At 44.9% G+C, this 16,911-nt stretch overlaps 1 protein-coding gene across 1 annotated transcript; it reads right to left on the reverse strand.

The window, feature by feature from the left end:
- Nucleotides 1–738: 738 nt before the first annotated feature.
- CENPM (centromere protein M) lies at nucleotides 739–11,257 on the reverse strand. The gene is made up of 6 exons (XM_030547601.1): nucleotides 10,960–11,257; nucleotides 10,094–10,173; nucleotides 6,011–6,109; nucleotides 4,740–4,819; nucleotides 4,136–4,227; nucleotides 739–2,422 (listed from the first exon to the last, which is right to left on the reverse strand). Exons 1-6 carry the CDS (start codon nucleotides 11,014–11,016, stop codon nucleotides 2,297–2,299), a joined length of 534 nt encoding a protein of 177 aa, XP_030403461.1. The 5' UTR covers nucleotides 11,017–11,257; the 3' UTR covers nucleotides 739–2,296.
- Nucleotides 11,258–16,911: the final 5,654 nt, after the last annotated feature.

Below are 16,911 nucleotides of genomic sequence, written 5' to 3' on the forward strand. Positions count from 1 at the left end.
CTGCAGTCATGATCCACAAAGCTAGCTGAATATAGTTCTCATTGATTGAGCTGCTGTGGGCTTTGCATTCTTGCTATATGGGCATGAAAATCCACTCCACTTTTTCCTCCCATGAGTTGCAGCCATTGCTTTTGGACAGAAACACAGCTTAACATTTTAGCTCTTTTGTTCAAACTGGCTGCTGGAGACCTCTCCATCTCCCTCCCCATGGTCACAGTGTCGAGAGGTGTGTAGATGGGATTTGTGCACCCTCTGGGTGTTAGGGAGGCACAGAGCCTCCCTAAGTCCTTTCTGTGATGACTGCCAACACCCAGAGCTGATTGAACCTGCATTGCATTTGGGGCTGGGACTCTGTATTCATTAGTTCAGTGTAAGGGATCACCCCCCCACACACCCTGGTTTAACTTAAGGGACTTCTTTTAAGAGTTTTTTTTATTCTAGAAAAAGATTTCCTATTCAGTATGGAAGAGTCTAGACTTCTTAAACATTTTAAAAACCTTATTTACTTTACATACAACAATAGTTTAGTTATATATTATAGACTTGTAGAAAGAGACCCTCTAAGAACATTAAAATGTATTACTGGCACGCAAAACCTTAAATTAGAGTGAATGAATAAAGACTCGGCACAGCACTTCTGAAAGGTTGCTGACCCCTGGTCTAGACCATGTGTTCAGGAAAGCTGTTCAGATGTTCATGAGGGGGTTTATTCCAGTGATGAGGTCTTAGCACCATCTTGTGGATTGAAGTGATAATTGCAACCCATCTCAAGTTACTACAACAGAAGCTAAACAAGCTGGTAAGAACTCCCGCACTCAGTTTACACTGTTGGCAGCACCAGCGTAGCTACACCACTGATAAAAACTACCTACTGTTTTCCCAGAGCACCCACACTATGTATGAGTGAACGTTACCAGAGACTAGAGAGGGTCTGGACTAGTTTTTAGATAGGACACATTTTATTAACTTAATATTCCAGCACATGGTATCAGATTAATGGTATATTCCCAATACTACTATTTGTGTCTTGACAAGTATAGTCTGATTTTGGGGTTTATAGGCACAGTGCAAATGTATAGGCATGTCCAGTCAGTAAAAAAAATACATTATGCAGCATGTTTATAGCCAGACTAGCCACAGTACACCTTTCCACCCATGAAGAAAGAGCAGAGATGGCACAAGATCCAGAGAAGCTGCAGGAATGCGGATTAAGGGCCTGATTTGCAGAGGCACTCAGCAATTCTGAAAGTTAGGCCCTTTGAAATCAAACTTTGTTAGAGAGGAACCATTTTGTGGATCTTTACTTTTAGAACTAATAATAAAACTCACTGAAGAGTGACTTCTGCACTTTTCTGTGTAATAGACATCCTTCCACCACTGCACTGAGTAAATCCATGCCCCCATACACACACCTAGACTATCAACACTCCCCCAGCTCCTCTCACGCTCTGATAGTCTCTCTATCTTGTGGAGACTTTTTGACTTACAGTGACACAGCACTGAATAGGACTATCAGGCTCATTAGTCAGGTGGGGGGTTTATCTGCCAGGCAGTTTGCAGGGGCTGTATAACAAAAGATGACCATTTTTTCAAAGAAAGAAAAAAACATCAAATTGCTGGGCTGTCTCCTTTAAGCCCCTCCTCCCTCTCTGTTTAGATATTTAGGGATTAGAAAGGCTAGGCAATTTTTCTTCGCATATCCCCCAACTGCTAGGTCATTACTGCCAACTGCTGTATAGATAGTGGCTGCTAAACTGGCTTCCTTCCTTCAAGGGGCTTTATGGGTAAGTGAATTTTTTGCATTAGTGAGAAGTGCTCTATTTCAATCTGAATACTGCAAAACTCTTCCTAATGCTTTACTATTTTCTCCCTGGTGAAACAGTCCATTGGTACTAGGCAGAGAGCAGGCAGCAGCCTTCTGATACTTCTCTCCATAACTGCTGTGCCTACCTGCTAGGATACACACTGACCTAAGGACTCTGGCCCTCTCCCACTTCCTATGCAGCTCTCAGAAGGCTACACAGCTCTTGGTCACTAACAAAACAGGGTTAATTCAAACTGGGACCTAGGAGCGAAAGGAGATTCATTAGCATGGCTCCAGCCACCACCCATCAAACAGGAACCAAGCCTTTCCTGTAAAGGTAACAAAAGCAAGCAGCAGCATGGGACGAGCTGGCCTCATTACAAATCAACAGAAAAAGCGTCTCAACAAAATTCCCACTTCCGTCTATTTCTGCAGTTTGAAACAGGATCGAAGAGTGTGGACAGGAAGAATGGCAATGGATTTACATCAAGGTTACTCATCAATGGAGCTTTTCATCAAAGAACTGAAGAAGAGGGCAGAAACCCCCGGCATGTGACCAGCGCAGATCTGCAACATCCGGAGCAGCCGCTGAGCTGTGGCAGCTCTGATTCCTTCAGACTGGAAGCAGAGGGAGAAAAACAAAACCCACAAGTTACTTAAAAATAAAGGGATGGAAAAGAAAATCTAGTTGGTGCTGAGATGCAAGAAGGAGCCAAAGTTAACTGGGACCCAGATCAACTAGACACGGAGGTTCCCAAACCTGCTCACCTACTTATCTAGGGCCATTGGGAAGAAGGGGGCAGAGTCACAAAGGTTGAAAGCCCCTTTGAAGAAGTACTGGGACCCAAACCCACTGGTATGAGATTGGGGAGAGGGGAAGGGAGGAAGGAGTGAAAAGGGGCAGCAGAGCCACAGGGTTGATGAGGGAAGGTAGGGGAGGCAGTCACTAGATTCAGGATGACCAACTATGTGCAAGGGAGCAGCAAGCCATTTCCATTATGCAAGCTCTCTTCCCACAGCCCTTCAAACAGCACTAGCCGATAAATTCCCCCACTCTCCAAGTACACGTCTGACTGCAGGGATGAAGTATGTGCCCCTCTAGAAGGTGCTGTGCCTTACTCTATAGAGCTTGGGAAACCGGAAGTGTTTTGGATGTGTGAGCTACAAGGCAATTGCATAACAGAGATAGCAGCTCATGGTTTCACAGCAAGGTGACAGAATGTTTCAGGGAACTGGTGTATTGGGGCTGCATGTCTCAGGGGGAAAATCCAGGTGACAAAGAAGTCAGCTAGTTACTATCAACCTCGTAGCTATCAAGATTTGGGTTTCTGATCACTTCACTTATCCCTTACATATGAATGGCCATAGTGGGTCAGATTAAGGGTCCATCTAGCCCTGTATCCTGTCTTCAGACAGCAGTCTGCCAGGTGCTTCATTGGGAATAAACAGAACAAGGCAATTATCTGTGACCCATCCCCTGTCGTCCACTCCCAGATTCTGGCAGTAAAAGGCTAGAGACAACTCAGAGCATAGGGATGCACTCCTGACCATCTTGGCTAATAGCCATTGAGTGACCTATCCTCCATGAACTTATCTAGTTCTTTTTTGAAGCCCGTTATAATTTTGGCCTTCACATCATCCCCTGGCAACGAGTTCCACAGGTTGACTGTGTGGTGTGTGAATAAGTACTTCCTTTTGTTTGTTTTAAACCTGCTGCCTATTAATTTCATTGGGTGACCTTGGGTTCTTGTGTTATGTGAAGGAGTAAATAACACTTCCCTATTCACTTTCCTCCAATCTTTTGTTGGTTTAGCTGGTCAACTCTATAGGGCAGGGATTGTATCTAAATAGAAGCAGCAAAGAATCCTGTGGCACCTTATAGACTAACAGATGTTTTGGAGCATGAGCTTTCGAGGATGAATACCCACTTCGTCGGATGCATGTATCCAACGAAGTGGGTATTCACCCACGAAAGCTCATGCTCCAAAACATCTGTTAGTCTATAAGGTGCCACAGGATTCTTTGCTGCTTTTACAGATCCAGACGAACACGGCTACCCCTCTGAATCTAAACAGAGGTTATTTAAATGAAAGCAAGAATAAGTTTCTAGAAGCACATTGACTCCACTACCTGCACTTTGAGCGTCTGCGAGGATTTGGTTTTTGCAATCAAAATATACAAGCAATATACACTGGTATTCGGTTTAATCACACCTCATCATGATTTATTGCTGACGTACCAAATATTGTTAGTGAGTAGGAGGATTTTCTGACCCCCATCTCCTGCCCCTCTCTGCACCACCCCACCAGTCACAAAATTAAACATCCTTACATCCAGCTCACAGAATAGGACAGGGCTGCTGTAGAGGTTTCCCAGTTTCCGGACAGCATTCATCTCTACACTGCAGTGATTCATCCTACCAACTTCAGAGAGAAAACAGGAAGGCATTAGGGAAAGTTTTGCAATATTCCACAGCCCATCCCCAGTGGAGAAGAGCACTGAGGAATGTTTAGTTCCACAAATGATCCAAATCTAGCACACAGCATAGTCCTCATAATAGCAAAGCTCATTCAGGCAGTAATGAACAGGTCAAACAGAATGGCATTGAGATTACTATTAAGAAAAGTCCACGGGAACACACTTTGCAGTTCCATACAAATCAATCTTACAATTCATATCCATGGGGGCAAGGGCAGAAAAGAGAGATGCCTGATTGGAGGAAATGAAGGGAAGGACCAAGTGAGGTCAAAAACATGTTCTGAGCTGGGAAAGAGATGAGATTCAGCAACATTTGAAGAAAAGCTTCAGTGACAAGCTGTTGGCTTGTTTTGTTTAAGGTGAAGCCATTCCAGGTGTTCTAAGGAGTAGAAGAAGAAGGGATGAAATACTGGAAGGAGGAGAAGAAAGAAAAAGGCGGATACTTGGCCGTACATACCACCTGTGATGAGGAAACACACTTTCCCGAGAAAGAAGTTGGCATCCATGTGTGATAGTGAAGCTTCAACATTCCTAAGACTGACGGAAAAGGAAAGAAAAAACACATCATATAATCCAGTTAAACCAGAGGTTAGGCTAATGCTAGTACCGTCACCAGCACAGCAGGAAGCCAGAGCAGCACAAAAGGAGAGACTTTCGAAGGCACAAATGGCAGATGGACATCCACCTCCTACTGAAAGTCAGAAGGACTTGGGTGTAGCTGCCATATATGCCTTTGAAAGTCTCTCCCCTTTGTGTTTAGATACTAAAGATGGGCGCTAGAGAAGCCATGCAATAGACAGAAAGGAGAACAAAACTCAAGAGTAACAGGATACTGTTCAAATGAATAAATATCTTGGTGGAGATCTTTAGAGGAGCCTAAGGAAGTTAGGCATCCAAATCTCACTGTGCACCTAACTCCTTTAGTCTTCTTTGAAAATCCCAGTCCTTGTATTTTATAATGACTTTCATCTGGATGGCTGTCCAGTGTGACTAGTTACTTTTGAAGATCTGTTCAAGTCCAGAATCAAAAGGTCACAAATGAAGTGGCTTTGGCAACACTCTTACCTTTCCCAGCAATAAGGTTTTATCCTGATTATAAAAATAAAAATAGGATTGGATTTCTCTTTGTATCAACACTCAGGTGCAGTGGTACAGCTGAGAGAGGTAAGGGATAAGATAGACAAAGATCAAAGATCATGTTAGCCCTGCTGACTGATGGAGCTCCAATCCCACAGAGGGACCTAGTTTAGCAATGCCATCATAAAGAGTACCTGTACATACCATTGACTCAGATCTGACTGTTAACTGAGACTACCTAGGGTAGGCCAGCTATCAGAACACCATAACACTCACCACCAACTTGTATGCTGTTTCCATTTTACAGATAGTAAATTTTCAGATTTCGTGCACCTGACTCTGCATAACCAAATTAATAGCGCGACCAGAAAGAAATTCCACCCTCCTTGCTATGACAGAGCACTGCACAATTAGGTGTGTTATAGGAAAGCAGGTTTCACATTATTTATTCATTGCCATAGGCAGGATAACTACTGGAGGAATTATTGATCTGTTCCACTACAGCAAGTCCAATGTTTGAAAGCCAATGGCTCCGTGGGCTTCTAACCATCACAATGATGCAGGTGCTAGATCAGTTTACCTCAGGTTAAACTAACAACTAACTCCTTCCTCAAGTTCTCCCTCCGCTGTTCCAACCCCTTCTGCATTTACCTGTGTTTGCTTTGCATGTTAATCATAAAGGCAATCAGATCAATCCGGGGCCGGATGTGATCTCTCTCAGCAGGTAAAGGGAGGGAGGTCGCCACGTGGCTGAAAGACAAAATAAGTTTGCAAGTTTACCCAAATTGAAGAGAGTGTTAAAGCAGAATCCATTTTGCCAGCCACTTACTTAGGTAGAATGGTTAGCAGGAGCAGATTTAGTGTAGGGTGACCAGATGTCCCGATAAAATCGGAACCATCCTGATATTAGGTGTTTGTCCCGACCGATCTTTGGTCGGGATGCAATTTGTCCAGATATTTCGCTCCGCCAGCAGCACTCGTCTTATTTTTTTTAGCTCCGCCAGCAGACTCCCACCCGATGTGTCCCGATATTTTCTCCCTCTCATCTGGTCACCCTAATTTAGGGACAGGTATTTCAATGACTATAAGCACTTGGTGAGACTCATTGCTTGGTTAAATGGCACTCCTGGTGTCCCCCATAAGCCTATTCACAGTCATTAACAGTCACAATTGGCATTTGATAGCATAAACTTTGTTCCCTTGAAGTTGCTTAATGAGGCCACCCGTATGACAATAGTTTTCTCCAAGGATTTGTACTATACTCTTCCCTATAAAAGCCCTAGCAAGGTATCAGGAACTGTGGGTATGGCTACACTTGCACTTCAAAGCGCTACCGTGGCAGCGCTTTGAAGTTTCAAGTGTGGTCGCAGCGCCAACGCTGGGAGAGAGCTCTCCCAGCGCTGCACGTACTCCACATCCTCTACGGGTGTAGCTTGCAGCGCTGGGAGCCGCGCTCCCAGTGCTGCGGCACTGTTTACACTGAGGCTTTACAGCGCTGTATCTTGCAGCGCTCAGGGGTGTGTTTTTCACACCCCGGAGCGCGAAAGTTGCAGCGCTGTAAAGTGCCAGTGTAGCCACGGCTTGTGTGCTGTTAGAGGTCCATCTTTCAGATGAGATGTAGACCAGAGGTTCCAACTCCTCACAGTCGTTAGTGATGGCAGGGTTGTTTTTTGATTTTCCTTTTTTAATTGTCAGAAGAAGGGTGGTAGCCCTGGTCTCTTTGATCAACTTCAAATCAAGTAGCTGTCATGATCTCGTACCAGATATGGTCTGGCTACAGTGTTTACTTCTGAGCAAACTACATACCAAATGTGTTCATCATAAGATCCTTTGATGCTCTGTCAGCTATGGTTTTGGTCCGTTTAAAGAAGATATCTTACACACAGCACACCTAAGAGAACAGTATAATACAGTTTGTCTTTCCATTACAATAATTACATTTTAGGGGCCTAAAATTTCTCATCTAACTACAGTTGAATGCAGCACTTTACTTCCTTGGCAACACTGCATGTGTGTAGGATAATATCAGTAAACAGCGCTTTGCATTCTACATCAGAGTCTAATGCAGTAGCACTTGACTATCCTGTAAAGCAGTGGTTCTCAAACTTTTGTACTGGTGACGCCTTTCACATAGAAAGCCTCTGAGTGAGACCCCTCTTTATAAATTAAAACCATTATAAATGCTGGAGGCAAAGCTGGGTTTGGGGTGGAGGATGACAGTTCGCGACCCCCCATGTAAGAACCTTGTGATCCCGCTGAGAGGTCCCAACCCCCAGTTTGAGAACCCCTACTGTAAAGTACCTTGAGGTTATGTCAGTTAGGAGAGACAGTATTTTTTTATCTATGTATCAGAGAGAGAGCGTAGCATCTTCCCAATTAAAGCTTCTAACCAGCTCTCTATGGTATATTTAATAATAACCACCCCTGCAACACTCAAAAAGTGATCTTTTCAGCTTCCAACAGAGTGTGTTTTATGTGTGGCTAAGTGAGAATCTTTTTGGCCAGATTTTGAAAAAATTTGGAAGTCATTTCTGAGATATGAGAGTTTAAATTTTAGGGGTGAAAACTCTCTCTGGAAAATACTTTTGTTTGTAACACCATTTGTCAAAAATGATTTGGCTTAAAAACTTAGGATGACATATTCATGGAAAAGTTCAGGGACAGATCTAGTGCCTTTTATCATGTTTAGGAAGTGGAGCTACATATTTTGGAAGGTCTCCATGGCTGAATTCCAATCAGAATGGTTTGGAGGTCCCCAGCACAGGTGATGATATCTGGCAAATCTTGTACCTTTGTAACACTTACAGCTTATAGGTATTTGCTAGGTGAGGCAAAGGCATAAAGTTAAGGCAGTAATGCAGTGGTCTTACAGGTCTTGATGCTTGTAGGCCAATAGCTTAGCTAAACTAATTAGGGCATATGGCCCACAAAAGTTTAAGCATAAGTAGCTAACAAAGACCAACCATAGATCATAAGATATCACAAGACAGAATGTGGTAGTGACTGAACTGCTGACAGGTAACCACAAGATGTTAGTTTATATCAGCTTGGGATATTTTAAGCTAGAGACATCAGCAGATGTCTGACCACAAGAATGCCATGTAACCTGGCTGTACCATTGTCTGTATGCCTGGGGAAATGACAGGGTGATGCCCATTGATGATGGTGATGATAGTGAGGAGGAAGACGATACCTAACATTTCAGGTTGTTCTGCAAGGGAAGGCATAAGTATAGGCATGCTCCACTCATTCTGTATTATATCTACCTACCTTGCTTGGTTGGAGTGTTTGTGAGTTTGCTGATTGTGTTAATAAAATTATTACAAATACAGAAGGTTTTTCTTAAGTGTGAGTGTTGTTATTGCTGAGCACATTTGAGCTCCCAGCTGAACAGCAATTCTGATAATACTTGGCCTAATTTTGGGACAAGAACCTACCAAATTCCAGAGTGCTAACTGTGGTAATGTAATTCACCTACAATCAATAGATCAGGCAACGCACTTGCCAATGGCCTTGAATGGTCCAAACAATGTTATGGATTTTGGAAGTTTCTCAGTTCTGGTGGACAATTATACTGCTCTAGAATCACTAGTGCTGCAGCAGCAAGAGAAATATACCCTTCTCCCAAAAATCCAAGTTAATGCATTTCCTCTTGTAGATATAATTGCCAAAGTCAATACATGAGCAACAAAGGGAATTCCCAGACAGAAGATATCATATAAGCTGGAGTTAAAATTCCAAATGCAAATCAATAACGCGAGGAGGAATAACATATACATAAAAGGGTGTGTGTAGGACAAGAACTGCAACTGGTGGACATTTTACAAGGAAACTTGAAATCTCATCAGTTTAAAGTAGTGTGAGGCACACCTGCCTGACTCCCCCTATTGATTTCAGAGAGTTTCCATTTTTGAATGGAAGATCCACACAGACAAAAAAAATAAAATATATCTATTTAGATGCTTATACTGCACCCAGCACTCATCTCCAAGCACCCGGGCTATATGAGGTATGTCTACACTGCAGCTGGTATCAGGGAGGGCAGACAGACTCATGCTAGCACACTAAAAATAGCAGTGTGGCTGTCGCAGCACAGGTTATGGCTCAGGTTAGGCACCGAAGCTCAGATCCAGGTGGCGGTTGCCACATTGCTATTTTTAGTGGGTTAGCTTGAGCAGAGATAGTGCAAATCTGTGCCCACACCAGGAGGCATGTCCCCAGCTGCAGGTAGACCATTCCACAGAGGGCTAAGTAATGCACAGTAAACAAATGAAAACAAATATTCTCCCCCTTTAATCAGGTGTGGACTGCTATTTCCTGAAGAAAATGCAACTTGTCTCTTGTACATATACCTAAATTCTACTGAGAAGTTGTAGCTTGCAGTTGCACAACCATATTGATGCAATATTGTGCTCTGGGGTTCAGAAAAGTAAATTCTATCCTTGGACTACACTTGATTCCATTGCTACCACCGTGGAGATTGCACCTGTAAGTGAGTTTCAGGTCTGCATTTGACAAGTGCAGATGCAGCCGTACTGAATCGCTATCCATTTCCTGCAGAGCCTCAGTTTTAACTTAATCTGTCATAACCAAAACTACTTCCACAAGCCTATCTGACCAGATCTCAATTTGAGATAGAGTATAGAAGAAAAAAAGACACAAATAAACCTTGGCAAAGAATAATTTCAGAATTGAATTGGGAAGATTTTTGTTCCACCCTTTCCCATCACTTACATATTTATCTTGAAGGTTTTTTTCTCCTTAAGAATTGCCTCTGCTAGCTGCTGCTGCTGACTTTCATCCGTGCCCACCAACTGCTCAGGAAGGGAAAATGGCTTGTAAGAGATGCAACCAAAAGATGGAGGGAAGTCACTAGCTAGTGCCCTTCACTTTGAGAGGTCCCAGGGCATGTTATGAACAACAAGGCTCAGGGAAGATGGTTCACACACAGGCAGCCACCTCTGTGGCATGATGGGGCAGCCGGTTAACAGCAAAGGCACATCTGTGGGGAGAGGTTGCAGGCACCTGCCCCGACATTTTGGGCCTGCGCCCGTCAGACCCCAGGCACATGTGTCCAGCTGTGCAGGACTCTCAAGCCCCTGGCACTAGGGGAACACCTAGCACAGGTTAAGGAGAACAGAGGCAACCAGGGTGTCAGTGTTGCAGCCCAGCAGAGGAAGTGTCCTCAGTAGAGCCTCCTCCCCCACGGCCAGGCTGGGGCTCACGTAGCCATCCACAGAGCACGCATGGCCCAGTCACACCATCAGCCCCAGCTCCAACTGGGTCCCCTCTGCAGGTACTGACCAGACATGATCCTGCTTAGCCAGGGGAGGGCACAAGCCCTGCCCACAGTCACTCTGAGGGGCGGGGCAAACAAGCCTCCCCGCCTATCAGCACAGGCCCCTGGGGAGGCAGGACGACTTGTTTGCATATTAAAATCAGAGCACCAATCAGGACAAAGGGCGTGGCCAAAGACCTCGACGGGCACCGATTGGCCGAAGCAAACGGTTAACCGGAGGGAAGCGGCGGTAGCGGGGCTGTTGGTCCCGGGCAGGGGACGGGACGGTACGGGACGCGACGCGGATTCCTCACAGACCTACCAAGATGGTGGCCGCGTTGAGCGTCGGGAGTTTATCGAAGGGCTTCACCAGCGACATCTCTGCAGAGTAGCGGGCGGCCTCTGCCGCGCCAGGCTTTCAAAAACTGCCACCACGTGCTGCGTCATCACCCGTCGGACCGCCCAACGCACGCAGCGTAGGCGGAGCGAGATCACCGCACGCTACTGCGCATGTGCGCCTTCACGGGCGGGAGGGGTGGGGGGAAAAGAGTGAAGTTCTTCCGTTACGTTACTTAGGTCTCCCGGCGCGTGACTGTTCGGCGCGTGCGTCACTCCCCCTTCCCTCGTGTTGCGTGCGCAGCGCAGCCTCGCTGGGGGTAAGCCGGGGCCGTGGTAATGCGCGTGCGGCTTGCGGCGGGCTGCACGTGCCTGGGTCCCAGCAGCGCGTTAGAGAGACGGGGGAGGTTGGCCCAACAGCCCCGCTTTGGGACCTGCGCAGGGCCTGTCAGTCCCCTGGCCCAGGGCGTTCGGCGGGGGCAATGTAAGCTGCTGGCCCCGCCTCGCTAGGATTCTCCTCGCCCCTGATGCCAGCAGCCTGGCTCATTCACCCAGGGGTGAGTCGGGGCACGTGATGCTGGGGTCAGGTTCTGCCAGCTCACCCCCCAGCAGTGGTTCCTGTGCCAGGTGATGTCTGTGTCTGGGTGCAGGTGAGGTGTTCCCCCTCTGTGCCCTGCACCTTTCCTGGGTGACACTGGGGCACCTGCCCCGAGTGAGGCTGTGACGGGCCAAATAAAATGACCTGGCCAGCCAGATGTGACCCCCATGGCCACCAGTTGCCATCTCTGAATTAATGTGGTATTGGGACACCACTGGCATTAGTCATACATAATGGTGACGCAGGTTGGATGTTCATAATAATAAATAATACTTGGCAGTTCTATAGGTGCTTTCTATCCAGGTACTACAAAGCAGTTTAATAAAGATGACTGCTGTTTATACAGATGTTAACTAATCACAACTACCTTATGAACTGGGCTGGGAGGATGAATATTAGCTCTATTTTACAGAAGGGGAAACAAACACAGACTAATGCTCCTAGAATGAAATAAGAATTTTAAAAAACGATTGGGGTTTTAGACAGGAGAGGGAAGGAGTTACACACCAGTGGCATGCTGTCTGTGTATACAAGGCTTGCTTTGCCTGCATGCTTGAGTATGTTTTGTGTATGTTTGTGTATGTTTTCCATCTGACAACGCTCAGGGTGACTGTCCAGTCCTCATGAAGGATGGCATTTGTGAGGATGTAATGTCACAAGGCATTTGTAGAACAAAATGGCATCCTTTGCACAGCGTGATCTCAACCCAGGTGTGAGGTCATGCCACCTGGAGGATGCCATTTTGAACTACCTAAACATGTGAATTATTGTATGCCTTACTAAAACTGTCATAACATGCCATTGCTATATTCAAACTATAAGTCATTTTCTCACTATTAAAATGCAGCTACCTTTAGGATGAAATACAAAAGATATTTAACAGCATACAGCAACACTAATCTACAATTGAGATGAGAAGTGAATGTTTTCCAGTCCCCTTCCTCACTATCTGCAGCACAGAACCTCAGTACAGTGCTTAGTCGTTGTCTCACTACTGACCCAGAGACAAGGGATCCTAGTTGTTTGTCAGCACCAGCAGAGAGGCATAGACTGCTGAGGGGATTGAGAGCCATTAGGTGTAATTTTCACTCTCCCATGGATTCCCTCTGACTTTCAGTAAGTCATTTAACCTGTCTGTGCCTCAGTTCTTCATCAGTAAAATGGGTTTAATGGTCTCTACCTGCCTCTCAAGACTGCTGAGTGGATTCATTCATTCATGTTTGTGAAGAGTTTAGAAGGTGGAAAAGGGCTAAATCCTGCTACCACATCCTGCTGGATTTCCCCTGGAGCTCTCCTATTCACTTACCACCCAGGCATCCTGCTCTTTTGCTTATAGTATCACTGATATGAATCAGTTAGTTTACAGAGCAATTTGAAGATGTAAAGCAATATATAAATGTGTTATCACAATGGATTTGTAATGAGATGATAATCTGAAGACACCTGACACTCTAGTGCCCTTGCAGAGGCAGTCAGTCACCCCTCCTTGATGCCCAAGGTAAAAAACTGCAGTCTGTCTTTCTGCAGCCGTTGTTGCTTGACTGCACTGCCTGCAGGTCCATGCAGAGGTAGCTTGAATCTTGTATATAGTTAGCAGCTTTGTTTCATGCTAGGCTTGGGTCACTGCCTGAGCTTTAACTATAACAGCTCATAATAGGGAGTAGTATTTGTGTATGCTTGGAAACAAAGGCACAGAAGGCTCCATGATAATGTCATGGGCTAAAGAAGACAGTGTGGACAGACTTGCAGGTCATACCTCTCCCGGTCCTCTGTTGAGTGCTCATAGGAGAGGCAGGGTGGTTGCGGTGGGTAACATAGTCTGACATCATATGGCTTGGATGCCTGTTTTGATCCTGACAAAGGCAGACAGCTCAGCTCATTGCCAGCACTAGGCGAATTACAGGTGAAGCAGAAGAGATCAGAGAATATTTAGGGTTCCTGTCAGATTCAGTTGGGAGGGCAAATCCAAGACAGACTTGTTCCAAAGGTTCAAGGCAGACAGAAGCATTAATAACCAGAGGCTGCTAGTTGGGGTTGGAGTGAGAAGAGAGAGGTTCTTTTATTTGCTGAAGAAATGAAAATGTGCTAAAAGATGCAGCACCAAGTTAATAAAAGAAATGATTCTCCTCACTCCTCCCCTCCCCTGCTCTCTTGAAAGACTCATAGACTCCAGGACTGGAACTGACCTCGAGAGGTCATCGAGTCCAGTCCCCTACCCTCATGGCAGGACCAAATACTGTCTAGACCATCCCTAATAGACATTTATCTAACCTACTCTTAAATATCTCCAGAGATGGAGCTTCCATAACTTCCCTAGGCAATCTATTCCAGTGTTTAACTACCCTGACAGTTAGGAACTTTTTCCTAATGTCCAACCTAAATCTCCCTTGCTGCAGTTTAAGCCCATTGCTTCTTGTTCTATCATTGGAGGCTAAGGTGAACAAGTTTTCTCCCTCCTGATGACACCCTTTTAGATACCTGAAAGTTGCTATCATGTCCCCTCTCAGTCTTCTCTTTTCCAAACTAAACAAACCCAATTCCTTCAGCCTTCCTTCCTAGGTCATGTTCTCAAGACCTTTAATCATTCTTGTTGCTCTTCTCTGGACCCTCTCCAATGTCTCCACATCTTCCTTGAAATGCGGTGCCCAGAACTGGACACAGTACTCCAGCTGAGGCCTGACAAGCACAGAGTAAAGCAGAAGAATGACTTCTCGTGTCTTGTTTACAACACACCTGTTAATGCATCCCAGAATCACGTTTGCTTTTTTTGCAACAGTATCACACTGTTGACTCATATTAAGCTTGTGGTCTACTATGACCCCTAGATCTCTTTCTGCCATATTCCTTCCTAGACAGTCTCTTCCCATTCTGTATGTGTGAAACTGATTGTTCTTTCCTAGGTGGAGCACTTTGCATTTATCTTTATTGAACTTCATCCTGTTTACCTCAGACCATTTCTCCAATTTGTCCAGATCGTTTTGAATTTTGACCCTGTCCTCCAAAGCAGTTGCAATCCCTCCCAGTTTGGTATCGTCCGCAAACTTAATAAGCTTACTTTCTATGCCAACATCTAAATCATTGATGAAGATATTGAACAGAACCGGTCCCAAAACAGACCCCTGCAGAACCCCACTTGTTATACCTTTCCAGCAGGATTGGGAGCCATTAACAACTACTCTCTGAGTACGGTTATCCAGCCAGTTATGCACCCACCTTATAGTAGCCCCATCTAAATTGTACTTTCCTAGTTTATCTATGAGAATATCATGCGAGACTGTATCAAATGCCTTGCTAAAGTCTAGGTATATCACATCCACCGCTTCTCCCTTATCCACAAGGCTCGTTATCCTATCAAAGAACGCTATCAGATTAGTTTGACACGATTTGTTCTTTACAAATCCATGCTGGCTATTCCCTATCACCTTACCACCTTCCAAGTGTTTGCAGATGATTTCTTTAATTATCTGCTCCATTATCTTCCCTGGCACAGAAGTTAAACTAACTGGTCTGTAGTTTCCTGGGTTGTTTTTATTTCCCTTTTTATAGATGGGCACTATATTTGCCCCCTTCCAGTCTTCTGGAATCTCCCCCATCTCCCATGATTTCCCAAAGATAATAGCTAGAGGCTCAGATACCTCTTCTATTAACTCCTTGAGTATTCTAGGATGCATTTCATCAGGCCCTGGTGACTTGCAGGCATCTAACTTTTCTAAGTGGTTTTTTACTTGCTCTTTTTTTATTTTCTCTTCTAAACCTACCCTCTTCCCGTAAGCATTCACTATACTAGACATTCCTTCAGACTTCTCAGTGAAGACCGAAACAAAGAAGTCATTAAGCATCTCTGCCATTTCCAAGTCTCCTGTTACTGTTTCCCCCTCCTCACTGAGCAGTGGGCCTACCCTGTCCTTAGTCTTCCTCTTGCTTCTAATGTATTGATAAAAAGTCTTCTTCTTTCCCTTTATTCCCATAGCTAGTTTGAGAGAGAGCTGTAGCTAGGGATGAGGTCATTGCATGGTATGGGACACACTGGCTTCATCCACTTGTCACTGCAGGCATTTCAAACATCGGTTTTCAATTTCAGAGCTCCAGCGCTGATTAGTGAGTTTATCTTGATTCCACAGTTATCTAACTGTCCATACTAGACATTTTTACTCTGCTCATTGCCATGGTATCTGAGTACCTTGGCACCATGTGAGTGGGCACTTCTTCAAGACACCACCTTCTAGGTATGAGACCCTCCTATCTTTGTGTGAGAGGAGGCGACATCTGGTAACTGCTAGGCTCCCCAGCCAACCTCCATTTTTATTCAGTCTTGGGTTGTCCCTTTAGAGACTCCCACTGCTCTTGGATCTCAACTCTATCCTCTCATGGGGTAAGAGGAATTTAGTCTTCATTCTTCTTGTTTGCTCGTTTCTGCCCTGTCCCCATGTTTTAAGTGAAGATGCTCGCCCTCCTTAGCTACCCCTGCATTAATTAATTAGGGCACTTCAGAAAGTGCTCCATGATCCTCTGCTATGACTGCCAAATAGGTCACAGAATTGGCATTCTCCCGTAATCCTGCTGCTGCTTTGTAGCCTCTTACTGAAACATGTGCTATGCAATCTGGGGCACTGGAGGAAGAGGTAAATCAAACTTTCTTGAATAACAGTTATGAATGACACAAAGAATTCAGACAAAATCAAATTTATTTTACTTTTTTTGGTGTGGGGGAGGGATGGTGCCCCAAAACAACCACTTCACAGTGAGCCCATTTCCATGGGTATGAGGAGATGGGACTAATTCTCTACTGCTTTGCACCTGGTGTAATCATTTACCGTGGGATCAAGAAAATGTTAAACACCCCCAAATCAGAATGGTGGCATTTTACATTCACTGCACAGGTATAAATGATGGCAGGAGAGGCAATGCAACAGAGAATCAGTTCTGCTAGGAATACAGGCTCACTAATAAGAGGAAAGCTGGTCAAGGAGAAGGATTGATTTGTGTATAACAGTCCAGATTTCTCTAATTAGTTTCCTTGTTTAAAACTATAAGAGCATCCAGAAGGCAGACCACACCACGAAAACACTGGAATATTTGATTTGTGATATGGTGATATACATCCAGAGGGCAAGTCTCTCGAGGGGGAAATCAGTTATTCTGAAACTGGGTACTTAAGCACAAGTATTTTTTGTGACTCCTGCTGGAGCTCCACCTACTTGTAAACTTGAGGCACATCTAGTTTTGCAAACCTGTGCTAGCCGATCCTGGGCTTGGGGCAACTGGATATTAGTTCACATGGCTTATTACCTTATAAGCTCTGCAAGTGCTGACAGTGCCAGCCTGTTTCTGAAGAGACAC

This window comes from Gopherus evgoodei, chromosome 1 (genome assembly GCF_007399415.2).
Source record: "Gopherus evgoodei ecotype Sinaloan lineage chromosome 1, rGopEvg1_v1.p, whole genome shotgun sequence".
NCBI classification, from domain to species: Eukaryota; Metazoa; Chordata; order Testudines; family Testudinidae; genus Gopherus; species Gopherus evgoodei.

What these genes read in the sequence shown, in the direction of transcription:
- CENPM (XM_030547601.1), bottom strand. Translation starts at nt 11,016, where the DNA reads ATGTCGCTGGTGAAGCCCTTCGATAAACTCCCGACGCTCAACGCGGCC. An exon ending in AACATGCAAAGCAAACACAG is followed by an intron (nt 4,820 to 6,010) that starts GTAAATGCAGAA and finishes CTTTTCCGTCAG; the next exon opens with TCTTAGGAATGTTGAAGCTT. An exon ending in TCCTATTCTGTGAGCTGGAT is followed by an intron (nt 2,423 to 4,135) that starts GTAAGGATGTTT and finishes CTCTGCTTCCAG; the next exon opens with TCTGAAGGAATCAGAGCTGC.